At 40.6% G+C, this 26,880-nt stretch overlaps 1 protein-coding gene across 2 annotated transcripts in view; it reads right to left on the bottom strand.

Annotated features, from left to right (window-relative positions):
• SYNE1 (spectrin repeat containing nuclear envelope protein 1) overlaps nucleotides 1-26,880 on the bottom strand; it is a 437,649-nt gene that overhangs the window by 82,303 nt on the left and 328,466 nt on the right. For both annotated transcript variants that reach the window (XM_056853653.1, XM_056853652.1), the window contains 17 exons: nucleotides 25,717-25,890; nucleotides 24,229-24,360; nucleotides 23,011-23,207; nucleotides 22,101-22,233; nucleotides 21,537-21,719; nucleotides 20,725-20,874; nucleotides 18,920-19,096; nucleotides 18,616-18,771; nucleotides 16,492-16,647; nucleotides 13,299-13,469; nucleotides 13,008-13,141; nucleotides 11,965-12,169; nucleotides 10,794-10,976; nucleotides 9,694-9,840; nucleotides 8,220-8,374; nucleotides 6,097-6,244; nucleotides 4,106-4,200 (listed from right to left, as the gene is read on the bottom strand). In XM_056853653.1, the coding sequence (XP_056709631.1) occupies nucleotides 4,106-4,200; nucleotides 6,097-6,244; nucleotides 8,220-8,374; nucleotides 9,694-9,840; nucleotides 10,794-10,976; nucleotides 11,965-12,169; nucleotides 13,008-13,141; nucleotides 13,299-13,469; nucleotides 16,492-16,647; nucleotides 18,616-18,771; nucleotides 18,920-19,096; nucleotides 20,725-20,874; nucleotides 21,537-21,719; nucleotides 22,101-22,233; nucleotides 23,011-23,207; nucleotides 24,229-24,360; nucleotides 25,717-25,890 (2,696 nt within the window). The remainder of the gene's footprint in view (nucleotides 1-4,105; nucleotides 4,201-6,096; nucleotides 6,245-8,219; nucleotides 8,375-9,693; nucleotides 9,841-10,793; nucleotides 10,977-11,964; nucleotides 12,170-13,007; nucleotides 13,142-13,298; nucleotides 13,470-16,491; nucleotides 16,648-18,615; nucleotides 18,772-18,919; nucleotides 19,097-20,724; nucleotides 20,875-21,536; nucleotides 21,720-22,100; nucleotides 22,234-23,010; nucleotides 23,208-24,228; nucleotides 24,361-25,716; nucleotides 25,891-26,880) is intronic.

A 26,880-nucleotide genomic window follows, 5' to 3' on the forward strand; every position in this document is an offset into this window, starting at 1 on the left:
TTGCTTCAGAGACTAGGACACGGAGTAATGGATTTAAACTAATAGAAAAACGATTCCACCTAAACATTAGGAAGAACTTTCTGACCGTGAGGGCTGTTCGACGGTGGAATGCGCTGCCTTGGGGGGGTGAAGTTCCCGTTTTTGGAGGTCTTTAAGCAGAGGCTGGATGGCCATCTGTCGGGAGTGCTTTGATTGTGGGATCCTGCATGGCAGGGGGGTGGACTAGATGGCCCTTGTGGTCTCTTCCAACCTTGTGTGATTTTGTGATTTGTGGTTTCTACAAACTGATGATATGGTTGCTTATGCACTTTAGAGTCCCGCTTTGCAATCGCCCAAGACCCTTTAGAACTTGGTTGTTTGCCTGTACTATTCCCAAATCCTACTGTGAGATTGAAACATTGGATTCACCATGAGGGTTTCTTCTCAGCAAAATGAAAGGTAAAAAGAAGTGGGTTACCCCCGCCCCTTACTCCTCAGGCAGGGCTACACAAATTCTTTTTGCATTTCTTCCACATTCAGCTAGTGGACAAGCCCCAGTTCATGCTTCCCAAGCTTCAAGTTGAGAAGAATTCCTTGGTTCTTTTGCGGAAATGTCCTTCCAACTATCTTTCCTCTCCCAGAAATTCCTCCCATCTTATGGGAGGGAAAGGATACTTTCCATTCCACTGAGGAGAAGAAACCCTCATGGTAAGGCCAATGTTTTGTTCTCCCCTCAGTGGTGGAAGGCATCCAAAAGTGGGATGTTGAATAGCTGAATCATCCTGAGTGGGCAGACCATTGCTTGTTGCAGGAATCACTGGGGAACCACTTGCTGCAGGACTCTCCTGCCACAGGCTGTATCTGCAGACGTGCAGATATTCAATCTATAGTGTCAGACAAAGGCGGACACTGATGTCCAGTTTGCTGCTCTGCAGATTTCTGCAATTGCAGTACTGGTAGAGACTGCAGTCTAGGGCTGTAGATTCGGTTCTATCTGAACTGGAAAACAGCCGAATTTCCCCTGATTCAGCTGTTTTCAGTTCGGATAGAGCCAAATTGAAAAAAGGTGTGAAAACGCTGAACCAAATTCAGCTACTTCGGGGGAATGCCGAATTAATTCAGCAAAATTTGGCGTTCCCTGATTCGGCATTTTTCTGCCTTCTCTGGACCTGCAAACAAAGAGCTCTCCTGGAAGGCAAGCAAACTTGCCTTCCAGGACAGACAATCAACCAACGGTGACCAATAGGTGGCCAAGCTGGGTCTTCTTCTGGCCAATCAGAGAAGGGATTCTCCCATTTGAACTTCTCTGAATTGGCCAGGAGAAGAATAAATACTCCCTGGCTGCCACAACTCTGCTCCTTCCATCTTGCTGATGTTTGCTGCTGCTGCTGTGCTGAACCTTGGGCTCCTGAGGTGACCTGCTGCCTGCTGTTCCTGGCTGGAATTGGACTGGATCACTGACTCCCTGACTTCCTGCTCCTGCCTGCTGGAAGAGAAGACATCCACAGTTTGACCCATTTGGGGGCTTTTCTCTATAGCTGTTTCCCTGTGTGTGTGTGTGGGGGGGGGGGGGGAAAGCAGAATATGTGTGTGGAGGGGGAGCCAAAGGAGGGGGTTACCTGTTCTGCTGGGGGTGGGCTTGCTTGCCTCTGTGGGAGTGTTATTTTTGCTATTTCTACCGGTTGCCACCTTTGGCTGGAGTTAAGTGGGGCAGTGTGAGTCTCTATGCCTGGCCTGAGCTTCTCCTTTGTTTGGGGTTTGCCTTTACTGGTTTAAGGGGGGGTGTTACCTGTTCTGCTGGGGGTGGGCCTTGCTGGCCTCTGTGGGAGTGTGATTTTTGCTGTTTCTACCGGTTGCCACCTTTGGCTGGAGTTAAGTTGTTGCCAACTCTGATTTGATTAACTGCTTTAAGCTTAGGCGTTGTTGGGTGAGGACTGGAGGTGATTTCACTGACTGTCCCACATTAATAAGATCTGTTAGGGAGTGTCTGGCCTACATTGGGCCCTCACATTTAAACCCTAGGTGTAGGGCCGATCAGCTTCTCAACAACTAGTCTCAGCTAGGTCTTTAAAAGGAGGAGGGGTATTGATTTTTAAATAGATTACAAGGTCAAACAGTTGTTGGGTAGCCTCTGGCCTGTCTTGTGAGCTTTGCTTGCTTCCTACTGAAGTGTTGCGTCGCCTCACCTGTGTTATTTCTGCCTGTGGGGGGGATCCAGTTCATTTGCCTCATGGTAGTGATTCCCTGGTGTGAAATCAGGCTACAGATTGTTGGGGGGGGGGTTCTGCTGTGGTTGGCTTGGCTTAGGGTTAGTTAAGTTTGGTAGGGGAGGGCAAAAGGGCCCCCACTTTTGATTTTGCTGTGGTTTGTTCTGTTTAGGGTTTTTGTCAACAGTCTAGACTTCTCAGTGTGGTTGTCCTTGTTGGTTGTTCTGCTTCTAGGTAGCTGCCTTGTCTTTAGGAAGCTGGTTAGAATAGGACTGGACCCACAGGTCGTGTCTCAGAGGGATACGAATAGGCTAGAAGTCTAATTAAACAGAGGATCTGGGACATAGAAAGACAGGAGGATGTGGGGAGGTGTCCGGCCTTCATATCAACAGAGAATAATAGGTACAAAGTAGCCCCAGCATCCTATCTGTTTCATCTGGAAGGAGGAAGCTACCGGAGAGCATTTACTTTAGCATGTGTCCAGGCTCTTCCTTCGGCTATGTTGGAGGGCCGTTTTAAGAAGATACCAATATCAGAGAGACTCTGCCCCGTGGGTCAGGGGAGCTGGAATCAGCGGCACATGTTTTATTTGGTTGTCCCTGATATAATAAGGCTCGTGTCCAGCTCATTTTTCCCCTAATAAAAGGTGTCACAGGGATACTGCAAGCAGATTTATTGCAGATGTTGTTATTGGGGGAAAACAAGCAGGTTACATCCTCCACTGCCAGGTTCTGTGCAGTAGCGATTAAAATTCGTCCATCTAAGAGTATTCCTAAGGAGTGTAAGGATTAACCTCAAAAGGGCAGCAATCGGTTATGTAATTATGTATTCAGACTATTTAGGACTGAGTTCCCAGAAAGAAGGATTATGTTGTAACAGCATAAAGTATGTATATGAGTATATTTGCCAGTTGAACTAACCATATGTATTTTTCTGGCAAGGCTGTAATAAAGTTTTTGTTTGGCATTAAGTGACACTGTAGCATTGGTTAAACCATAGAGTTTGGGGCAAAAGCTAGAGCATCACCAGTGACACAGCAATGCCACTTCTGGGCTGCACTGAAAGTGACATCAAGGCTTTGCCATGATGTTAGTGCACTGCTGGGGAGGGGCCCCCTGGGGTCAGTTTCCCGCCAGTGGACAGGCTCAAGCTGGCCACCCTAGTTTAAAGTGCCACTATTCCAGTTCCATTAGAACACTTTACTGGGCAAAGAATGTTCTTGGTGCCTAACCAGTCTAAACTCTTCCTCCTAACACCATCATCTTACTCTGTTTTCTGAAATTCAGAATTTATCCTTCCACTATTTCCAGCTTCTTCATTATTAACTTCAGAAAGAGACCCAGAGCTAGAAAAGTATCTATTCTTGAATTTGTGTTAACTAACTACCGAAAATGGTTACATTCAAGGGGTAATAAAAATGAACACCAGTCACTAAGGTTGCTTGATTAATCGTCTGCCAGATCTGATTTCTTATGAGGCAGCTAACCTAGACATTTGTTGTTTCTGATTCTGTTCAACTTACTTTCAATCAAGAAGAAATTATCAGTGGTAGGATATTCAAACAGTCATACAAGCAGATTGGGAAGAAAAACAAATAAGCACCCCTGCCCCAAAACAAAAAAATGGGTGGAGGCAGAAAACCCTGAGCAACAAAATTAAGTGGAAATTGTGAAGCCTGTGAAATGACAAAATACATATGCTGATCCTGTAGCAGTCAGTGCAATATGCATCTGATTCTACAAATACTTTCTTTCTTTTTTTGCTGTTGAACACCCACCCACAACACATACATATGGAATTGTTCAGAAAAGCAAGAACATCTAAGATACGTTGCAGAGTGTTTATAGATATTTGAAACCATGGAGTGGAACCATGGGGAATGGCACAGAAATAAAGAATCAAATTATCCATATCCCTACCTGTCATCCACCTGTCCTTGCTCAAGAAGATGCTGACCATCTGCAATGATGGAATGTAAGATCTGCTGGCGACTGAACATCTCTGCCTGGAATAGCTAGTGCATAAGAAATTAACAAATTACTATCAATTAGTTCTTGTAGGCTATCTGGGCTGTGTGACTGTGGTCTTGGTATTTTCTTTCCTGACGTTTCACCAGCAGCTGTGGCAGGCATCTTCAGAGGAGTAACACTGAAGGACAGTGTCTCTCAGTGTCAAGTGCGTAGGAAGAGTACGGTAATATATAGTCAGAAGGGAGTTGGGTTTGAGCTGTCATTGTCCTGCAAAGTATTAAAGGTAATGTGCTAATCATTGTCCTGTAAGTATCAAGATAATGTGCTAATGAGGGTGTGGTATGTTAATGTGGAACCATTGTATCCTAAAGTGATCTGTTAACATGTGGAATCCAAAGCTAATCCGCATGGCTATTGTGGACTGTAGTCTTTGTTAGTCTGGAGGTTTTCAGGACAGGAAGCCAAGCCTTATTCATTCTTAAACTCTCTTCAATTATCAATTACTATCAATTAAATTTAAAAGCACTGAAAGCGTGGGCTCCAAAATAAATGGCATCTAATGCATACATAATGTAGTTCTGCTCTGAAGTGTGTTTGTTGCAAAATGCTGCTGTCTTGAGAAATAATTAAAGGTAGTGTGGGAATGTCTCAAAAGAGGCAGGCTGTAGGTACAATCAACTTAGAATGCAGTTTTACAGAAATCTAGATGACCAATTAGAAATGAGGATAAAAACAGGCTGCTTTTTGTGGTTCTTATAACCTTGATTCCGTCTTGTGAAGTCAGATCGCACTGATGTATCATTATTGTTAATGATAAACTATGCTTCGTGTACTCAAGCAAACAACTAGCTACAAATGTATTTGATATGATATTTTTGGGTGGGATTGGTTAAGTTTAAACTGTGTAATTTTTGTACATTAGGAAAAAAGACTTCTTGAAGAAATATTAGGAAAAACCTGAAAGGATTCAGCAACTCTGTATGTGCTATGGATGAATTTTGATAGGGATGTTTACTTTCTGTTTGCAAGAGCCCTCTAGTGGCAACAAGGTTTATTCATTGTAGTTAGCCTTCTGCAAAGCCCGAACCTGGATGGCCCAGGCTAGCTCGATCTCATCGGATCTTGGAAGCTAAGCATGGTTGACCGTGGTTAGTATTTGGGTGGGAGACCACTAAGGAAGTCCAGGGTCACTATGCAGAGGCAGGCAATGGCAAACCGCCTCTGCTCATCTCTTGCCTTGAAAACCATGCAGGGTCGGCTGTGACTTGATGGCACTTTCCACCACCACTTCTCTTTAACAAGAAAATCTTCCTGAATCATAAAGACCCTGAATTCATATGACTCAGAATATCCTGCTTTGACAGGGAATTCTTTCTGTGGTGTTAAAAGTGGGAGAGGACAGCCCAAGCGTTACTCCTAATATACTGGTGAGAAAATACTCAGGTGTGGCACCAAAATTATGGAACTCTCTCCCCTGGGAGACCTGTCAGTCCCTTTCTGTTGCCAACTTCTGCCAGCGTGTGAAGACTGATTTTGCCTGGTGTCCCCTCAGTGATCCCTCCTTCCTGCCCTATATTTCACCTGTTATTTTTGTTTTTAATTATGTTTTTGTTTGGCTTTAAAGGTTTATGTGACATATTTTTTATTATGTATGATTTAATCTTGGTGGCCCTGATGAAGGCAAAAAGACATGGTATAAAATTTGTAAATAAAAATAAATTAAAAATAAATTGACATCAGAACAGGTCTATCAGTCTAGTTATAGTCCTTTGATACTCAGACATAGGATTCCAGCAGTGGATATCTGCGAATAACTTCTATACAACTCTAATGCATTTTCTGATCACAAATTACACTGTTAATAACCAAAGGAAGGGGTTGACAGATCAAAGTAACATTGGAAACAACCATTTCAGTATAGTTTCAAGGCCACAACTTGCCTCATGTGCCCTCTGCTGTTCCAAAAGAAGCTGGTAGCTTCCTGAAATCTCCACAGCGAGTTTCTGCTCAGTCTGAACCAAAAACTCCATCCAAGTTTCACATTTTTCTAGGAAGGTCTGTTGCTGCAGCATGAAGGACTGTAGCTTACTGCAAGTATAAAAGATTGATTCAGTAATTCCTCTAGGTTAGCAAAAACAAATTTACAGTGTTTGCTAAGAGAGCCATTTCAATTCTGGCTTAAACAATATTATTGACTTCTCCATCATGGAAAGACATAGATAAATACGAATTTAAAATGACCCACAGATATATAAGCATATATGTTGGCTTGCGTATTTCTTTAGTTTGCATGTTAGCAAAATATGTTTTCCTCACTTGAAATGTGCCTTTATTTCATAAACAAAAAGCCAAGCTACTTTTATTTAGGATGTTGGATGGATGGGTGTGCAGAATTTTAGCCGAAGGCTGAAGACAAATTCTGTTGGTAAGCTCCCTGTATGGGTTTCATTTAAAGTTGAAAGTGTAACTAGTCACCATATATGGGAGTATGAAGGAGTATTCTCCTGCACAAGATTGTCATGTCACCTAAAGGTTGCCTTGGGTTTGGTGTTAGTTCTCTTCTTTCTGTAGTCTGTAGGGTTGTGCATATTGATAAACCCGAACTGAAAATAAACCAAAAATTAGCCATTTCGGCAACATTCAGGCTTTGGGTCTACCGAATGCCAAAATCTGGGGATCTCCCCAAAGCCAAATAGGCGCTTCCCGAAAAAGCCAATTATTCAGTTTTTTGGGTTCGGTTGTTTGCTTTTGCTCAGAGGCACGGCTCTGTGCATTCTCCCATTTGTCTATCTTTTTTTGTGTGGTTTTGAGATGGGGTTCGTGTAATAGGAGCCAACTTGGTCTTACCAACCTTTCAGTGGGTTGATCTGAATCAAGCATAAGGGTTTTTTAAAAGATGGGGCTCACTCAAATTCGGCAGGAGGGATATACCCTCCAACTAAAAACAGCCAGCTTTGATAGCTGCTCACACAACCAGGCTTCCGAAGGACGTTTCTTCATACACATGGATGAGCAATCTCCCCGTGGTTGAGACTTCGGCTGGCTCTGATATCACAACCCCCCCCCCGCCCATGAAAACCTGCTTTCCAAAAGAAGGTCGCCCCAGGTAGAGGCTTCGTTTCCCTGCACCGTGACAATCTCCTGAAATCGGATTTTTGATGACCATAATAAAGGACTGTTCACAGGGTGTCATTGCCACCAAAAGAAATGTTTTCTGTGCCTTATTTTTCTTGCATTTAAGCCTTTTCTCTCTGTTTGGAAGCTAATTTGCCTGGACATCATACTATGAACCCCAAATACGAAGTCAGCCCCCAGACTTTGAGGTACCAGCTTGCCAATTGGCTCTTTCTGCCAGTCCTCGGCAATGCTGAACTTCTGAACCTGAAAACCAATGTACAGCTTGGCTCACAAATGCCTGGAGGATGGGGGCGACCCCTTTGCAGGGATAGTTGAGCTGGGATAGCAGATAGCAGATACTTGAGCTGGGAAGATGGGTGGGCAGACAATGGGGTAAGTGGGGACAAGCATCTGAAATTGACAAACTGGGCAAGAGTCAGAAGCTTTATAAGACCAGGTGTAATTTTGTTGGCCCTGTGAGTCACCTAACATCTGAAGAATCAGTAACGGCAATACTGTCCATTCTCAATGGTGGCTCTGAAGCATGGAGAAAGCAGGCCAGCAGCTCTAGCAAATTACCCTGTTGCTGCACAGAGTCATGTGTCTGGTTTCCATTGCTTAAGTTTCTGGTCTAGTGTCTTACATGTAGTTTACATTGCTTGATTCAAGTCAATGAGATTGTTTTTATTAAAGTTTAAATTTGACAGTGGTCTTTGCCATGATGCTCTTTGTTTATCCTTTTTTTTTTTTTTTTTTTTTTTTTTGGTCCTTGAGTTAATCTACAGAGAATTCCATCTTTTGGCAGAGGAATGAATTCAATAAACTTTTACATCTCTCTGAGCCCTACAAGAGTCTAAAATTAATTCAAAAACAGAGACTAGAAATGTAAAGATTGTGATATATTAAAGCACCATTCTACCCGAGTGGTCATTTATAACTGTCTTACCTGAATCTTTCTGTAGATTGTGAAGAGATCGTGGACCAATGTCTATTCAAATTTTGCATTTTTTTGATTTCTTTATCATTCAGGGGTAGCCTGTATCCAAGTTCATTTAGACGATCCAAGTCCGATGCCATGCCACTAAACTTTAACATTTGGCGCTGTAGGGAATAAATGAGCAATAAGAAGAAAAGCACAATTTTGATGAATAACCACAGGATCACTCTCCACAATATGCATGTTGTAGATTTCCTCCTGTGTAAGATGCCTGCTACATTTTAAGCGGAATTTTAGGTTTTGCATTCATACATTCCAATAGTAAAATATACTAAACATAAAATTTGTAAGTAGATTTATTTGCATTTGGAAGAAACAGTTAAAAGTTAAACATTTTGCCAGTTTCAAAACTTGCCAGGTGTTTCAAATAGTACTCCCAATTCAAGAGATTTTATAAAAGATTAAATTTTCTGACTTATTGAAGCCTATAATTGAAAAAAGCATAACCTGCATAGTTTTACTTTATATTTGATAGTAAGTAAATTTTAAAAAATGCTTTTTAAAAGTTTAAATTTTTTAAAATAAATGTTGCTCAAACATTTCTTTGCCAGTTATCCCTCAGAACACCATTTTAAACTCAGACATAAATATTAGTATACTGACATATATTTTTATGTAATTGCATTCTGTATTTATGTATGTAAGCCACTGAAGAAGGCCACATCGCCGAAACTTTTAGACACTTTTGGTCTAAATGTTTGGTTTTTATTTTATGTCTATTAGTGTTATATGTTCATATGTACAATAGAAATATAGAGGCTCTATTAGGGCCTTAGACAAGTTGTTGATTTTTACTGTAATAAATATATTAGATAAGTTTTCATAAGATCATTCATACTTAGTATTCATTTTGGCCCTTTTGCATGCTGTCTCTTGACCTTAGGGTACCTTAATGCTTCAAATAGTACTTCATATTGACTCATGCTGTTTACAGATCAAGTCATTCTGGAAAATTACCCTGTACTTTGTAAAATGGGTGGCAAAGGTCAGGATGAGGAGGGGGAAACATTAGTGGTGACATTCTTAGGCTGTTTTGTCAAGTTTGGGACACTGAAATCGATTTGAGTTCAAGTATCTGCAGGCTAACTAACAAAAGGCTCAACAATTTAAGAAACAGGATGATTTATCCAGGGTTTGGGTTAGGTTGTAACAGTCCATATATTTGTATCATATTTTTTTGTAAACAAATTCTTCATTTGCCAGCCTGCCTCTTACAAAGCCCAGTATCAAAAGAAGCATGGTTGGTCTTCTGATGTTTATTTTTCATTCTTCCTCCAAATAGTTTACATACAGTATATAAATTTCCCTTGATAGCAACTTTACACTATTGTCTGGGCCAGATATGTGCCAGTAAGAATACCTAACCCTACTTGCAGGTTACAAGATGAATTCTGAACATAAAAAGACAAGATTATTTGCTCACTTTAAGGTCTTCCATCCTATTCTGGATTGTGGACAGGTCTGATGAATTACTTGGGTCTTGTGCTTTCAATACTTCTTCAGCTTGCTTTATCCAGTCTTCCATCCCTCCTAAACTCTTAGTAAACATCAGATAATCTTGTACTCCAGCCTTAAATTAAAAAACAACAAGAACAGATTAATAAAATTACAACATTGGTTTCTTTCTTAATATTTTCTGCTTCTTAAATGACTATAACGTTGGAGTGATCTTTGTATCTCCTTTTATTCAGGGTTATATTATCTAATGTAGGGCTGTCAATTCGGTTCTATCTGAACTGGAAAACAGTCAAATTTCCCCTGATTTGGCTGTTTTCAGTTCGGATAGAACCAAATTGAAAAAAGGTGAGAAAACGCTGAACTAAATTCAGCTAATTTGGGGGAATGCCAAATTAATTCAGCAAAATTTGGCGTTCCCTGATTTGGCCTTTTCCCACCTTCTCTGGACCTGCAAACAAAGAGCTCTCCTGGAAGGCAAGCAAACTTGCCTTCCAGGAGAGACAACCAACCAACAGTGGCCAATAGGTGGCCAAGCTGGGTCTTCCTCTGGCCAATCAGAGAAGGGATTCTCCCATTTGAACTTCTCTGAATTGGCCAGGAGAAAATCCAACCCATGCTCAACAAAACAAGGGTAACCAAAAGACCAGCATGTGCTCCTTAAGACAACAATACAGGGAATGCAAATCATTGTAAAAAAACAGACAAAAATAATCCTAAAGGCTTTCCATCCCATGATTCCATCACACTTTCTATGAAGTCTGCACTGCTTTCCTGCTAAAGGCAGGCCAAATATTCTGACTTGGAAGAGAGAGGCACCACCACTGTGTCAATCATTGTTGCTGAAGGAACTTTCACGCAACTGGTATGGTTGCTATCCATATATATTGCAACCAATTTAAGATTGCTATTTCTCTGAGAACTAGCTTGAGCACAAGTGCTTTTAACAGTAATTATATCCTAAACCTGGTGATAGGACTGTCCAAAGATATATTAATTATGTCTAGAGGAAGGCATTAGGAGGGAAAGAGACAGAATTGTGTCACAGGACCCGCAAGGTCTTCCTACCTGTAATATAGACTGCTGCCTGCTGAGTGCCTGTTCTAAATCAGATAAGTTCTGGCTCAAAGAACGCTGACCAGACTGGATAGCTGCTGCGGCAGAAGAGTCCACCTGTTGGGTCAACTGTTCTCCCAGTTCACGTAGAACAAAGAGAGAGTCTTTCACAGTCTTCATCCCTTTAAGTAGATCCTGTAGAAAATACCATCATTAAAATCCTGGAATAAAATTGCAGCAAGCAATCAAATCTTTCATACTGACCAGTGTACCAAGTTGCTTCTGAGGGGTGAACTTTGTGGTATGCAAAAACATTAAATTCGGGATTGGTTCACTTTGACAACAACACTCTAATATTGAAAGTGTGGTAGAGTATTGGCCCTACTGCATATGAGACATTATTATACAAATGAGCGTACATGGGCATTGGGCAGAATGTGCTTATATTCACACTCACATCTGTCTAATCTCAATAATTTGAAATAATTCATATGGGCAGAAGTGTGTACATGTAGAGATCTGGGCTTCATTATACATCTGATGTTACTGCCCCGGGGACTATATGAGCCAGTGTACTTGCTCTGGAATCTGTGAATTGCTTCTATTCATTCCTAGAGGGGAAAAATTAACTACTGCCCTTGGAGGCACTCTTGCATTGACAGCAAAATCTGCCCACGGACACTGGAGGGCTCATCTACCACCAATGGGGGGGCCTGCAATGTCCTTCTTCCCTCTTTTTAGGGTAGGTCCAGGGTTGTAAAGATAGGATAATGCCTCTGATAACCCCCCCCCCAAAAAAACCCCTCACATTTGGGAAGAAAGAAGCAACATAGAAATTGATTTATTTGCCTCACCCCAAATTCACCTCCTGGCATAGAAGAGAGTGTCCCTCATATTTTCCTTAGAGACTGGGGTCATATGAGAGAACAGGGAGAAGGGTTTAGCAAAGCAGAGCTGCTCCACACATAGCAATTGCCTCAGTGGTGGATGAGATGCTGGGTAGTGCTAGAGGAGGAGAGCAGTGGGTGTGATAAGTACAGCCAAGACACAGGATGGGCTCTCTCTGTCCTTTCCTTCACCAAAGTCCACAGGGCTTTAACTAGCTTTTATTGATCTGTACTTTAAGAACTTTGTTGCAGCTTCCTGCTAAGAGTAACACAGCCTTAAAGTTTGGATCACTTACGTTGCAATCATGAATCCAAGCAGTGACCTCATCATCACCAATATCCTTGCTGGATGCAGCCTTCAAAAGTTCATTTGTTCGATCCTCGTATTGCTGGACTGTGCTAGAGCACTGTGTGTAATAGGTTTTGTACTTCTGCCAGAGCTGAAGCAGAGCTTTACTAGAATGTAGCTGCTCTGCAATCTCTTCTAGATGGTTGTTCCACCTGGAAGGGAAAATATGAATTGGAGAAGAACTGCCACAAAAATAGACTACAAAGGAACTTTTGAGCATTGCCTAGGCTTAGTTTCACATTATCAGCTAACAATGTCATTTGGCTAATTCCCAGAGCTTGGAAAAGAGCAAAAAGTGTGAACCATTATAATGTTCTCCAGAGCATATTTCATGTACAGTCATATCCTATTTTTTCTTCCCACAAAAAGCAAGCAAACATACACAATATGACCATGTGGTTTAGGCTTTTAAAGAAGGTGGTCATCTGAATCTTATACTTGAGAATGTGTTAATGCATTAGTATGCTTGCTTAGGAACCTAGTTTAACTGGATTTGGGTATCAATTTCCTCATTTTAAACAGTTTTTACATAACTATCGACAGTTTCACAGTATATTAAAAACAAAGCCAGTCCTATCTTTCATATTACAGATTGAGTATCCCTTATCCAAAATGTTTGGGACCAGAAGTGTTTTGGATTTTTTCAGATTTTGGAATATTTGCATATACATGAGGTATCCTGGGGATGGGCCCCAAGTCTAAACAGGAAATTCATTTATATTTTATATACACCTTGTACACATAGCCTGAAGGTAATTTTATACAATATTTTAAATAATTTTGTGCATGTGGGGCATCATGGGGAACCTGCCATTGGTGCAACCAGCCTGCACATGTGCCATTTTATTACCCTTGGTGGGCACTCAAAAAGTTTTGGATTTTGGATATCGAATTTCCAGATAAGGGATACTCAACCTGTACCACAATACTAGAATGAGGTGGGGTTTTGTTATAGATTTGACTGAAAAAACATTTGAAGTTGATTCGTACCTCATGTTTACTTCCTTCAAAGTGCTATTAAGTGCTTCTGTAACAGGTGAATGACACTCTCTCAGTAACTGATTGGTCACGGATCCAAACTTCTGTAGACTATGCTCTTGTTTTTCCAATTCATCTTGCAAGCTCTGTATGTGCAGGAGGATTAACACAAAACAAGTGTAAGACACATTTTAATTCTTAAATGAAAGGCCAAAAATGGCAATAAGACACCTTTCCTGAAAGACTGACAAAAGTAATGTTCATGTTTTTGCCTAATAGAACAAAAACATGTTCATGCTTTACCTGAAGGTTATCAACTTGGACTTTCACTGCTTCTAAAGAACCTGTAAGAAGATGAAAGCGTGACAGAGAATATCTGGCTTCCATCAGGTAGCTGTTTAGTTCTTCATAAGCTGCTTTGTGGATGCTCCACAGATCGAGGACCGACTGCAACAATATCTTCAGTTGACCAACCTAACCCAAAAGAAATAAAACAACCCCTGTTTAAATATTAGCACAGGATCACATGTAATGAAGACAAGCCATTTAGCACATGTAAGAGGTGGAAGAAGAAGGATATTTATACCCCACTTTTCTCTACTTTTCAGGAGTCTCAAAGTGGCTTACAATCGCTTTCCCTTCTCCTTCCCACAACAGACACCTTGTGAGGTAGGGCTGAGAGAGTTTGGAGAGGACTGTGACTAGCCCAAGGTCACCCAGCAGGCTTCATGTGTAGGAGTGGGTAATCAAACCTGGTTTTCCAGATTAGAATCCACCACTCTTAACCACTACACCATGCTGGCTCTCCACATGCTGGACTGACACAAGTTTTGTTAAGACAGGGCCAATTCACATTTCAAATTCCACATGGGGTCTGTTGTCAGATGTGGTCTAGGAGTTCTGTGCTTGGGGAACTCAATTCAAAGGTGCACAAGAGCTTAATAACTGTCCAGACTAGAGATGTAAAATGTCCAGAATTTTGAAGCCGGGGGGAGGGCAACACGTCTTTTCCAGGTTTTGAAATATATGCAATACTTACAGTTCTATCAAACCTAAACTACTATTACCGCTTTAACAACATAAAGTGCATCATTTGCAACTTATTTAGCATATAAAATGGCAATATTTGACATATTTATGGAATTTAAAAGTTATGAATGCCTTAGTTTTGTACAAGGAAAATTGCAAATATACCCAAATGCATGAGAGAAAACTGCAAGCTGATGCACCCTATCTTAGCACATGCACCTTAAGTTTTGCTATCTAGTTAGAGAGAGCTCAGTTAAGAACATATGAAAATGAAACTTTGTTTTCCTCTAGGATTTTGGTGCTATTTCTGCCCCACCTCCTTCTGATCTTTTTGCTTATTCTTGCAAGGTAGGGCAATATGTAGGGTTGCCAATTGCCTGGTCGTGGTGGGTAAACTACCACCCATTCACCGGGCTGCCCGCCGGCCAACTGAGGGCCAGTGGGCACTGTGGGCATGCGCGCACGGACGCGGCACAAGCGTCACTTTTGGGTAAACCCGAAAGTGACGCAGATGCTCTAGCACCCTTGGCTAAAACTCTATGGAAACCATAGAGTTTTGGCCAGGATCGCTAGAGCATCCCTGTCACTTCCGGGTTAAACCGGAAGTGATGTGGGCGCATTGCGCGCTAAGTCCACGGCCCCGCGAAGCTCCTGCCGGTGGAGCTGGGGGCTTGGAAATCCTAGCAATCCTAGCAATTTTTGCCCAATCCGTGTGTGCGTGTGTCACAGTGGTTTGAGGGAGAAATGAAAAGGTTAACCACAACTCAGGTCAAAAGGACAACAGGAGGTATGCAAAAGCTGAAAAGCAATGAAAGCCCTGAATGTTTCCTTCATGAGGATCAGGCAACATTCTAGGGGCAAAAATGCATCTTGGATTTAAGAGCTGCAGATGTCTACAACATGCCCACTTTGTCTTTAAAAGCATTTCACCCATCCGAAAGAAAATATTTCATACGAGCTTTTTTTTCAGTACTCCCCCAAATTTCCAATTTTTCTATTGAAAATGGCCGTGGGGGGAAAAACAGAAAAAAACACCCCAGTTTTCCCCTAAATGTTTCTATTTTTTTCTTCTGGGCCTTCACATCTCTATTCAGGACCATGATGCATGGGGAGAGAGGCTTAAGCCTTCCCCCATCATGCTCTTTTCCTGAGCAGAAACTGTTGTGGGAGGCTGCTGTTCGCTCCATAGGTGGCTGTTATTTACTGATAGGCTACACATATGTTTCCCCATTGGGGTAGACAGACTCTAGGGCTGTTTCAGGTTTGGAGAACAGTGTGGGAGTAACAGGCTTCATCTCCCCTTGCATGACACCTCATCAGATAGGATGAGGCCCATGTGCATTTGTGAATTGTGCTCTGAGCACAGAACTCCAAAATTGTGTTCTGAGCACAGAACTCCAAATAGAAGTCCAATTGAAAGTTGTCACAGAGGCCATGTGAGAGATATGAAGACACTGTAAGATGTGAATTGGCCCACAGTTCTAATGAGTTAAAAGTTGTAGGTTCAACCCAGAGATAGCGTTAAACCTCTTAATAAATCCCAATTCAGCTGTGCATGTGTGTACACCCAAATTCTGTGACCCTACAACTCAAAATCAAGGTGGAAGGATGCCAGGAATCTGGAGCAAATAAAAGCTGTCTAGCATGAGCACTTGATGTTGAAAATATATCATATGCGTGGCGCGGTGCACGTACCAAATCATGCCTATAAAGTATCTACATTTCTAAGAGGATTTAACATCTGGATACATTTACAGATTGCATAACATTCTAACAAATACACCCACAAAAAACCACTGCAACACAGTAGAACAAATCAAATTTCACATAAACCAAGCTGCATCTACACTGCAATAATATTTAGGAAGTCTGGTTTTCTAACTACAGTCCTGCATAGCCAAGAGTAGCTAAAGCACCATTCAAATCAAACTTCACATAGGTGGGACTGAAAAGAGAGGCAGACCGGGCATAGTTACATGTGACTCCTCTCTTAAATAACACCTTTTCCCATAGTCAATATGTAGTGATTAAAGTGTCAGATTAGTATCAGGGAGACCCAAGTTCAAATCCCCACTTTGCCAGGAAATCTGCCGAATGACCAGATTGATCTGTCAATCATTCTCTTTCAGCCTAATCTATCTCACAGGGTTGTTGTGAGGATAAACTGGAGGAAGGGAGAATGACGCTGTAAATTCCTTTGGGTCCCCTTTGTGAAAAAAGCAGAATATAAAAACAAAAAAATAAACCCTGTATATTCTTTTTGTTCTTCACCATTTCAGTTATGTTTCTTGCCAAGTGACCATGTACACTTTTGATGAATTACTAGCCACAAATGAATTGCCTGCCTCCTCCCTCATTTCTACTCACCAGAATTTTTAGAAATACATCATCTGAGTGCTGAGTCCCCCCTCTCTTACAGCTAGTGGCACAAAATTGCCTCTTCAATCATGCAGCCGCACATGCTTACCATGTGGTCCAAATTTGCCCATGAATGGTTCAGTTCTTGAAGTGTGTTCATGACCACAGCTGAGACGGCTTCTTTTTTATTTTGTATCAAGACAAGTCCACTCTGTTCTACTTTTTCAACTTCTTTCTCCTTAAGTTTTATCAGCTCTTCCAGCTCCTGAAAGAAATACGTTCCAACAGGGTTTGTTTTCATTGTATAACATTTCTAGAATAACATGAGCGTAATGACACAATCTTTTAACTCTGGCCAAAATTTACTTATAGGTATACACATCTCAGAGAAAAGAGGACACAAACTGTTTTTTTTTTAAATGACAACCTTTTATTGATTTGATAAACTCGACAATGTGAATGTTAACTTGCTAATTCACCTTAGATCTAACACACATTCATTTACCTTTTTCACTTTTTGCAATAATTTTCTTCAAGTGTTTTTAAAAAGGAAGCTGAAAAAGCTATATAGATGGGGTGAACATACACAAAAGAAGAGCTCTGATAATTTTTTTTTAAGAGCAAACATTTAATCTATTACTTCATATTTTGTATATTGGACTTCATTATAATAGTATTTTGTCATCATCACCTTGTTCTTTTATTTCAGGTAAATCAACCTTTCTCTCAAGTCTACTTTATAATTTTTGAAATAGCTTAATGGTTAACATTTGTCTTTTACCTTGATTAATCAAATATGTTTTATCTGCTTTTACAGTATTAGGAATGGTTAAATCACTGAGGTCTACAACAGTGTTCAAATAAATATGTAAATTTAAAAAATTAACTGTATGAGATCAAAGGACAGAAACACCCCAAGAACCAAACATATCTGCAATGGAAACATTTTTATCCTTCTAATCTCATAACTCAGTTAAAGTGTCATTCCGGCTCCTGATTTATTGTGGAAAATGAGATGGCCCTCAACTATTGAAGCAGTTATGGATCTCTAGCAACATAGGTTATCTCAACTGGATAAAATGTAATGTATAAGAGTTATTAAACAATTTCTGCTTCTTTTTAATGATCAAAGCGTTGTGTGTGACCTGCATGGATAATAAACTGTATCAAGTATAAGCTAAATGTTAGTTGGGTCAAATGATATGTGGTGATTACATCATAAGACCTTGCTTTATTGAGTTGCAAGACATGGTTGTGAGATCCCTCCTGAAGTAACCATTTGCACTCTTCAGTAGAGGAGAGGGCTTTTTCCTAAAACAGAGTATTGAGTTTGGAGGCCTATCGCAGGGGTCCCCAACCTTTTGGAGTCTGCGGGCACGTTTGAAATTCTGACACTGCATGGTGGGCACAACAAAATGGCCACCACAAAATGGCTGCTGCAAGAGGTAAAGCCAGCTACAAAATGATTGCCACAGCTTAACTTCAGCAACACAGTGCAGATCCTTGTGCTGTAGTGGCAGCTGCTGCCAAAGCAACACTTTTAAAAAATCTACACAGCTAATCAAATCTCCAGTAGCCAAGCAGAATCTTTGTTGGGCAAAAGCCCCACCTGGCCCACCCGTTTCCTAAAAACACTTGGTGGGCACCAGAAAAGGTGGTGGTGGGTGCCATTGCTTCCACGGGCACCAGTTGGGGATCCCTGCCCTATCGCTTCATGCCTTCAGCAGCCAAATTATGCCCTTTGCCCAAACAAAGGAAGCAGAGCTCATGATTGTCTAAGTCATCTAGCATTGCATTCGGTACATTTTTTTAAAAGCCCTTTTCGAGCCATTTTAATAGAAAAAATGGCCACCTGCTGACAAGCTAATAGCTAATGAAAATGATCAAAGCGGCTGAACCAGCAAACAATTATTTAATAACGCTAAAAACTCTTTACTAATTCGGGTTATTCACCTCCAGGTGGGACCTGGAGATCTCCTAAAATTACAAGTGATCTCCAGTCTAGAGGGATCAGTTCCCCTGTAGAAAATGGGTGCTTTGGAATGTGGACTCTAAAGGATTATACCCCACTTCTCAAACCCTGCCCTCACCAAGCTCTACCCCCAAATTTCCAGGAGTTTCCCAACCCAGATTTGGCAACTTTATGGTTACTTTTAATAAAATAGAATTATTGTAGAGAAGTTGAATTAAAAACTCTCTCACAAAAACAAATTCAGAGTTTGCACAGGACTACCTGACAGACTTTTAATCCATTATGGACTGAAGCCTGATCTCCAATTCTTTGTTGTTTCTTCAGTCTCTTCTCCTGAGTTTCAAACCAAGTTTTTAGACATTGGACATTATTTTCATATTCTGTCCAGGATTCCAGAAAACCTTCTAACAGCTGAATCTGGGGAAAAAAATATTTTCAAAATAAAGAATTCACTTATTGTAGGTAACCAATTATTTCATTGTAAAAGTAATTCAGTATTCATTCACGCTTTCTTAAAGCTCATTACTGCTAGCTCTGGTTAACACATGTGTACATAATTACATACCTTTTCTGTTATCAGACCCTGCAGAACCTGCCAGCGTCTGTTCATGACTCCTAGTTGTTCTGCAAAATCAGTCTTGTCACTGCGTTTACTCTCCACATCCTGACTGCTAATCTGGAGTACCGATTGGTTAACAAAGTCCACAGTTAACTGTTTACAGTTTACATCAATCTTGAAACCCTAGTGAAAAAGAATAAGCTATCAGGGATTTTTTGCACTTATCCCAAGAGATCAACACGTCTTCTAAGGAGCGATTATAGCATGCTTTGCCAAAAACATTGTCATAACATTGACTTAAGCCCTTACAATAAGTATGCTTTCTATCATCCACACGATATAATGGGTTGGACACCACAGAGCCTTTTCACAATTAGTGGTAGTTCCCCTGGGAACATAGAAGCCCAATTTCAAAGGTAAGGCTCCTTGAAATGGGGAAAGCACTCACAGGAACCAGTCCATAAATGTTAAGCTACTAAATTCTGGAAGAAGTTGAAAAAAGACTGAAAATAGAGAAGCTGTATCCAAATCTATTTTTACAATAGCCTCTTAGTACCAAGATCCACAGATACAGTACAAGCCTTTCTACATACTGAATTTCAATTTAACCTAAAAATATTGTATAACAAAACTGTAAATTACCATTGCAATCCCAGAATCACACCCAAATTCAGTGATGGTTGTAATTCTGCTTATTATTGAACTGGTTGGTGTATTAAAATCAGTTACATTTATACAAAATTTGCCACTGAAATTTATAAAGTTATTTGCTGGGGAAGAAACAAGAAAAAAAAAGAAAAAAATAGTCTCGTATACACATTCAAACATCCAAACAGAACCTAAACCCAATCATCTCAATGTTTTTGTGCAAGACAAAAAAAATAGGTAGAATAGTTTTGATTAAATGATTATAACCTGAAATCTCAATTGGTACCAAATATTTGGTAAAAGTTTTTAAGCTGCTAAAACAAATAACATTTATATGAGGTCCAAACTTGGTATGCCACTGGAAGATCTGTAAATGGCTCTTCTGTGGGCTTTTTAGGTGCAAATACTACCTGGAGGAAGGGAACTTAACTTGGGTTGGGGCTGCAAGGAATTAACCCTTCCCTTTCAATCACTGTTCCAGAGCTGCTAGGTGCCTCATGGGAGAAACACTGTTAGCTACCATCTATCTGCCTTCTTGTGTCCCAGCTTTGGGGAGAGGAGTTTGAAGTCAGTGAAATGGCACAGCGAAAAGGGTTAAACTCATCCTTCACCCTGTACTGTGGCCATGACCTCCCCCCATGGCTAGGGTGGCCAACTATGGGTTGGGAAATACCTGGAGATTTTTGGGGTGGAGCCTGAGAAGGGCAGGGTTTGTCCAATTGTTAAAGCTTGCCATTTTCTTGGCTGGAGATCAGTTGTAATAGAATGAGATTTCCAGCTAGTACCTGGAGGTTGGCAACCTTACCCATGGCTGCTATTTACACATTGAAAGACTGCAGGTCTTCTGTTAATTTATCTCTTGACACCACCTCGTTTGACCTCAGCCACACAGCAACAGGATGATCTTATCTGCTTCACTTTTTCCAGGCCAACCATTTAAAATATCTTTTAAAAATCTAATTGCAGTGACATTATATGACATGCACTGTAAGATATAATGAACTATGTCTTCAGTGGTACCTTGACAGTAGATGCAACAGTAAACTGGATAATATTATTCGTAAAAATAATTCATTCATTTATATCTAACCCATCTGTATATTGTTAACAGAAATTGTAGTTCTGCAATATATTTCATATATTTTCTTATCATCATCAAATACCTTATATTTCTGAAGATAATCATGAATAGCTTTATGCCCCACTACATTTTTTATATTTTCCTTATCTTCAGTAATGACATTTTCCATCAATGAAATCCAACTCATGACTTCTGTGATTGCATGTCGAGAAGGAAGTTTGTCCATCTGGAGCTGCAAATAATTCGGATTAATTAAATCCAAATAATAGAATCCACACAAACTTTCAACTATGCTTAAAAACTTGCTTGGTTTTATGATGCCCACATAAAACAATTATGAGTAATTGTATGCATAAGTTTCTGACTGAAAATATCTATCACATTAAAGAGAACACAAATTCTTCAGTGCCCGTGCAGGCAGAGGAGCACTATCAAACCCTACTTTTTAGGGCTGGGCCTTATCCATTGAGGCTGTTGTGACTACTGTGACTAGTCCAAGCATGCATAAAATCTCCAAGACAGAAGCCACAAACTCAATGAGGCCCCACTCTTTCCATGACGATGCGTGGACCAGTGGCAACGAATGACTGAGATGCGAGGCCATAGGACACATGCTAATGTTGAAGAGCAGGGCACTGGGGTGAAGTTGGTGGCAACATCAGCACAGCAGGATTTGTGGATAGAGTCCTTAAAAAGAATCAGTCTATATGAACAACTGCTTTTATTGTGGGGGGAGGATATTAAATTAAATCTCTGTAAATTAGTTTACAGAAGTCCTGCCTGAAAAATCTAGAAGTCTCATTGATTTCTGTTAACATCTGCACAAAGGTCTTTAGAGTTACACTTTGTGTCACTTACTAATTACTCAAATGATACACCCAGGATCTGCCATACCTGATGCAGTTTTTCTTGAACTATAGGAATCTGTGTGAGAAGCTCAGTCCATTGGTTGTCAATCTGAGATAGGCCTGCACGCAAAGCTGTAGTATCCACTTTCTTCAGCCGGAGGAGTTGGTTTCCAGTGCTCAAAACTGCAGACTTCTGGGATGACTTGGCATCAACCTCTTTTGAAAATTCCTGAACAGATTGTTATTTTGGTATAATGGAATTATATAAAATATGTTTGACAAGTAAAGATTCTGTACTACAACTGAAAATCTCTACAATGGCTTTATTTTATACTATGAAAATTAGAAGCACAATATTTTAATATGACAAATACAATAATTTCTGCAGAAAAAATGTTTAAGCCTAAAAGAGATATGATAATAAATATGCATACATTGTGTTTCTTTTTTTAGCACAATGATTGCTAGAAAAACTAATTACAATATATTATAAAGCTAGATAAACAATTATTTCTGCAACCTAAAATACAATCAAGATAGCCTTATGACAGTACAGGCGCACTTAGCAACTTGATACATGAAGATGGCTCAGATTCGTATTCAGATTTACCAGAAAGGCATTCAAGTGATCTCGGACCATTTCCAGTTCTTGAGGGACTGTAACTGATTGCTGGGTCCAGAATTCTAGCCGATCCGTTGCCGACTGGAGCCAATGAATTAGCTCAGCAGACTCACTTTGGTATCTGTGAGAGGAAAAATAATCATATTTCATGTCTTACGTTAAGTATTCAGCAGTATGTGTTGTGATTCTTCATTACAGAGGTTTGCATAAAATCTTTATCATCAAAATTTGTACAAGTTTCAGAGCAGAGAGACTACATGGTATTTTTAAATCTAAAATTCTTTGATGATTTATACCAAACTGCTTCAACACGTGCATCTCTTGGCACAAAAGCACATCTGTTTAAAGGCATCTTGGTGCCTACTCCTTTCTCTTACTAGATATAGCACATCTCCAACTGGGCTGCTAATTACTACTATCTTTTACTCGGAACTAGCCCACCAAAAATACACAGTACTTCTTCAGAATAAGAAAACTGCAGACTGTGGCTTTAAAAATTGATACTAGAATTAGCTTGTCAGCATACACTTAATTAGGATGGGGAGTACCAACTGTTATGCTAACAAAATACTACAAAGCATGCTTTTATGCTACCATTGCAAAAAATACTACACACAAGTAAATATTGACAAAGGCTAAAGAATGCATTTGAATATTTACTTAAAATATTGTTAATAGATGATATAGAAAGAAAAGATACATGAACTGCAAATGAGGTATAGATAAGAATTAATTTAGGCCATACTGGCCTGACTGAACAATACAGATTTTAATTTCATGGGATTGCCTCTAAAGATTTTGAATGAAATCAACAACAACATATTTTAAAGGCAAAATCTGATGATGAAAAATTAGTATAGAAGTGAAGCATGTCTTTATTCATTTTCTTTGTTACTACCTTGTCCAGTGTTTAAGTATAGTTTCCAGTCTATGTAGCTCCTTCTTGACCTTGCTGGTATTACTTAACCAGTGCTCCCCTAGTTGGTTTAGCTGAGTTTCTAGTTCTGAACAGGAGACAGAGAACAGTAGTCTTTTCCCATCATCCAATACTTGGTAAAGTTTGGGCTGGTATTCTGTAAGGCTAGATTTCAGATGCTGTAATGAAAAAAGGAAATAAGAGATAGCTCTAACTCCATAGTGATCATTTTCCAACTCTAGTGCATTATTTTGAATACTCTGAAGAAAAATCCTATCATTCGCCTAAGTACAGAATGCTTCTCATGGGCAAAGCCTTCTGCTAGATCCCAGGCAGAAAACGGCCTTTCCTAACACCTGTCTGAGATCATTTAACTTTCTGCTCATGCTATTGCATTGAATCATAGCTGCTTTCAAAAAAACATTGGTGGATGCTACTGCTGAAAACAGGATGTGGGACTAACTGAACTAGCAGTCTGAAAATTTTCTTATGTTGCTGCTAAGAGGGGAAAAGCAAAATCTTCATTTATGTACCAGTGGAGCTGGAGTAGCATAGCGGCTAACAGATGGAACTGTAATCCTTGAGGTCCCTGGTTCAAATGTCATTTCTGTTATAGTCTTCTGCAAACTATGCAGTCTCACATGACTCTCCCCCATCTGCCATCTGGAGATATTAATGTTAACCTAACTTTCAGGACTATCATACAGGTTACAACAAGATGGACACAGGCTGGATGGCCATCTGTCGGGAGTGCTTTGATTGTGGGATCCTGCATGGTGGGGGGAGGGTTGGGGTCACTGGGGATGTGGAGGGGAGGTAGTTGTTAATTTCCTGCATTGGGCAGGGGGTTGGACTAGATGACCCTGGTGGTCCCTTCCAACTCTATGATTCTGTGATTCTATGATGATTTGCCCTCTAGGGCAGCCAGAATCCGCCCCCCCCCCCCGAAACAAGATTTTGGGGGCATTTCAGGCTGCTGGGGGAGGGGGAGGCAACGAAGTTGTGCTCTGTGAGCACATATTTTCTTTGCTACTACATATACTACATATCCTTTCACCCATGCAAATACTCCAAGTGTTCTAAGCCAATGTCTATGAGCCTAACTATAAATGTTCTATTGAACAAGTGCCAGCAATATAGGCAGGCAGTACACCAGTTAAAGTTCATAATTAAAACCTTTAAACCATCTACCACAATTACTTGATAAAGTGCAATCCGATCAGCAAGTCTTTCTTCAGACTCCTCTACCAACCCAACAGTAGGAATGCTAGTTTCAACAGTCTCCAGCTGTCTTGTGAGTTCTTGATAGTCCCCATCAAGACGTAACCAAGTCTGTAAAAAATATACACAATTAAAGCTGAACTGGTTTCTTAGTGATTTCCAAATACATCCCCTAATGAAAGTTACATAGGCCATTTATGCTTGGTAATTAGCAGTGCATTCCAGGCTGAAGTGTCCCGCAGCTTTTTTTGAGTTTTGCACGCTGAACAGTCATTCAGGAAGAGACTGTGAAGCCGGTGCATACCTGCTTCGCATTTCTTAAGAGCCCCATTAACACTACCTTTTTGTGTTTGCTCTGCCCTTGCCATGAAGAATCCCCTCAAAGAAGCATGCAAAATTCACACAGCCGTGCGTTAGCTATGCAAATGGAGGTTGCTAATGGAAGGAACAAAGGAGCAGGCAAATGTGTGTGGGGGGTGGAATTTCTCTTTTTGCATCGGGACCGTGAAAAAGCATTTTAAAGGTTGCATTTTAAAAAAACAGCTTTGAGCGAGCATTATGACCCTGCATAAATGGCCATAGAGTTAAACTGACTGTGGTAGGACATCTCAAGTGTATCATACATGCAAAGGCATAGGGTTATATTTTATTCATGTTACTTAAAATACAGGTAATACTTTGTTTTAGATAAGCTGACCTTTACAGACATTACAGGGAAACTAAGTTCTGAAGAAAGAGCTAAGCATCATCAATATGATTCAGTAAACCAGACTAGAAGAAGAATTGGTTTTTATATGCCGATTTTCTCTACCTTTTAAGGAGAATCAAACCAATCTCCTTCCCCTATTCTCCCCACAACAGACACCTTGTGAGGTAGGTGAGGCTGAGAGAGCTGTGACTAGCCTAAGGTCACCCAGCTGGCTTCATGTGGAGGAGAGGGGAGTCAAACCCAGTTCTCCAGATTAGAGTCCGTCTCAACCACTACACCACACTGGCTCTGACTAAATACTGTGAGGAAAAGGAGACAATGAAGGAAATAATATTTACTTCATTTATATCCTGCCTTTCTCCACAATGGGGATGAAAAGCAGCTTTCATCGTTTCTATACATTTTAAAGCCCTGACCTGGATGGCCCAGGCTAGCCTGATCTCGTCAGATCTCAGAAGCTAAGCAGGGTCAGCTGGGAGACCACCAAGGAATACCAGGGTTGCTGTGCAGAGGAAGGCACTGGCAAACCACCTCTGTTAGTCTCTTGCCATGAAAACCCCAAAAGGGGTTGCCATAAGTCGGCTGCAACTTGAAGGCACTTTACACACACACACACACACATTTTAAAACACATGTTTACATGTGGTGTTTAAGAGTTTTACACTGATGTATTGTTCTACAGTTAGTGAGACATTATGTTAACTTCACTGGTCCTCTTCAAGAAAGCAAAAGGGAGAAAATAACATACCAGGTCTTACCTCTAAAATATATTCCAACTCCACTCCCCTTTTATGAGCCTGTTTTAACACAGAAGAGGCTTGTGCCATCAGTTCCACGTGGGACTGAGTTTCCCTCACAAGAGTGAAGCTGCTTATCTTCCTGGAAAGTGTTTCTGTCAGGATCATGTGTGACTCCAGTCCTTGGAAATATTCCTGATTTTCAGAAACCAATTAAAATAGTTATTTTTACTAACAAAACCTCAATGGATTACTTAAACAAAAAAACTTAAATGTGATCATACATTGATGTAAGCCATGCATCTGTATAGAATTTTTCTCCAGTGCATTGAAATCAAGAGTCTTAAAAGCATGAAGCTCTGCTTAGGATGCCACTGTTAGTCTTCATCTATATTTCTGTGATTACTGATTTCATTGTAACAAAATATTAATGGGTATATTCAGAATGCAAGAGGAACACGACTAAAACAGAACATACACATTTGAGCAAAAAACTTCCCAGGTCAGGGATGTGGGCTGATTGATTCTTGGCTGACTTAAACATCTGTCAAAAGCCTTTAAAGCCAAAGTCTTTCTTAAGGGGGACAGGTTGGACAAAAAGAAAACCACAAAAGGCTGGAGTGTGAATCCTCACACCCATGGTATGCTACCACCAGTCTCCTTCTACCCCTCCCAGGTCTAAGATCAAAAAGACAACCCTGCAAGGTAGGATGCAAGGCAAGTTCCAGAAAACAGTTATTTTGGCAGCTGTAGCCAATATGGGCTGGATTCAGATTGAAGCCTCAAAACCCAAGGATATCACAAAATATAATTAAAGTGATTTATTAAAAGATTGTGCAGGACTATACAGTAAAAGAGCAATGAACATAGAATCATAGAGTTGGAAGGGACCACCAGGATCATCTAGTCCAACCCCCTGCCCAATGCAGGAAATTAACAACTACCTCTCCCCACATCCCCAGTGACCCCAACCCTCCCCCCACCATGCAGGATCCCACAATCAAAGCACTCCCGACAGATGGCCATCCAGCCTCTGCTTAAAGACCGCCAAAGACGGGGACTCCACCACCCTCCGAGGCAGCGCATTTCACCGTCGAACAGCCCTCACCGTCAGGATGTTCTTCCTAATGTTTAGGTGGAATCACTTTTCTATTAGTTTAAATCCATTACTCCATGCCCTAGTCT

Source organism: Euleptes europaea, chromosome 7 (assembly GCF_029931775.1).
Source record: "Euleptes europaea isolate rEulEur1 chromosome 7, rEulEur1.hap1, whole genome shotgun sequence".
NCBI lineage: Eukaryota > Metazoa > Chordata > Lepidosauria > Squamata > Sphaerodactylidae > Euleptes > Euleptes europaea.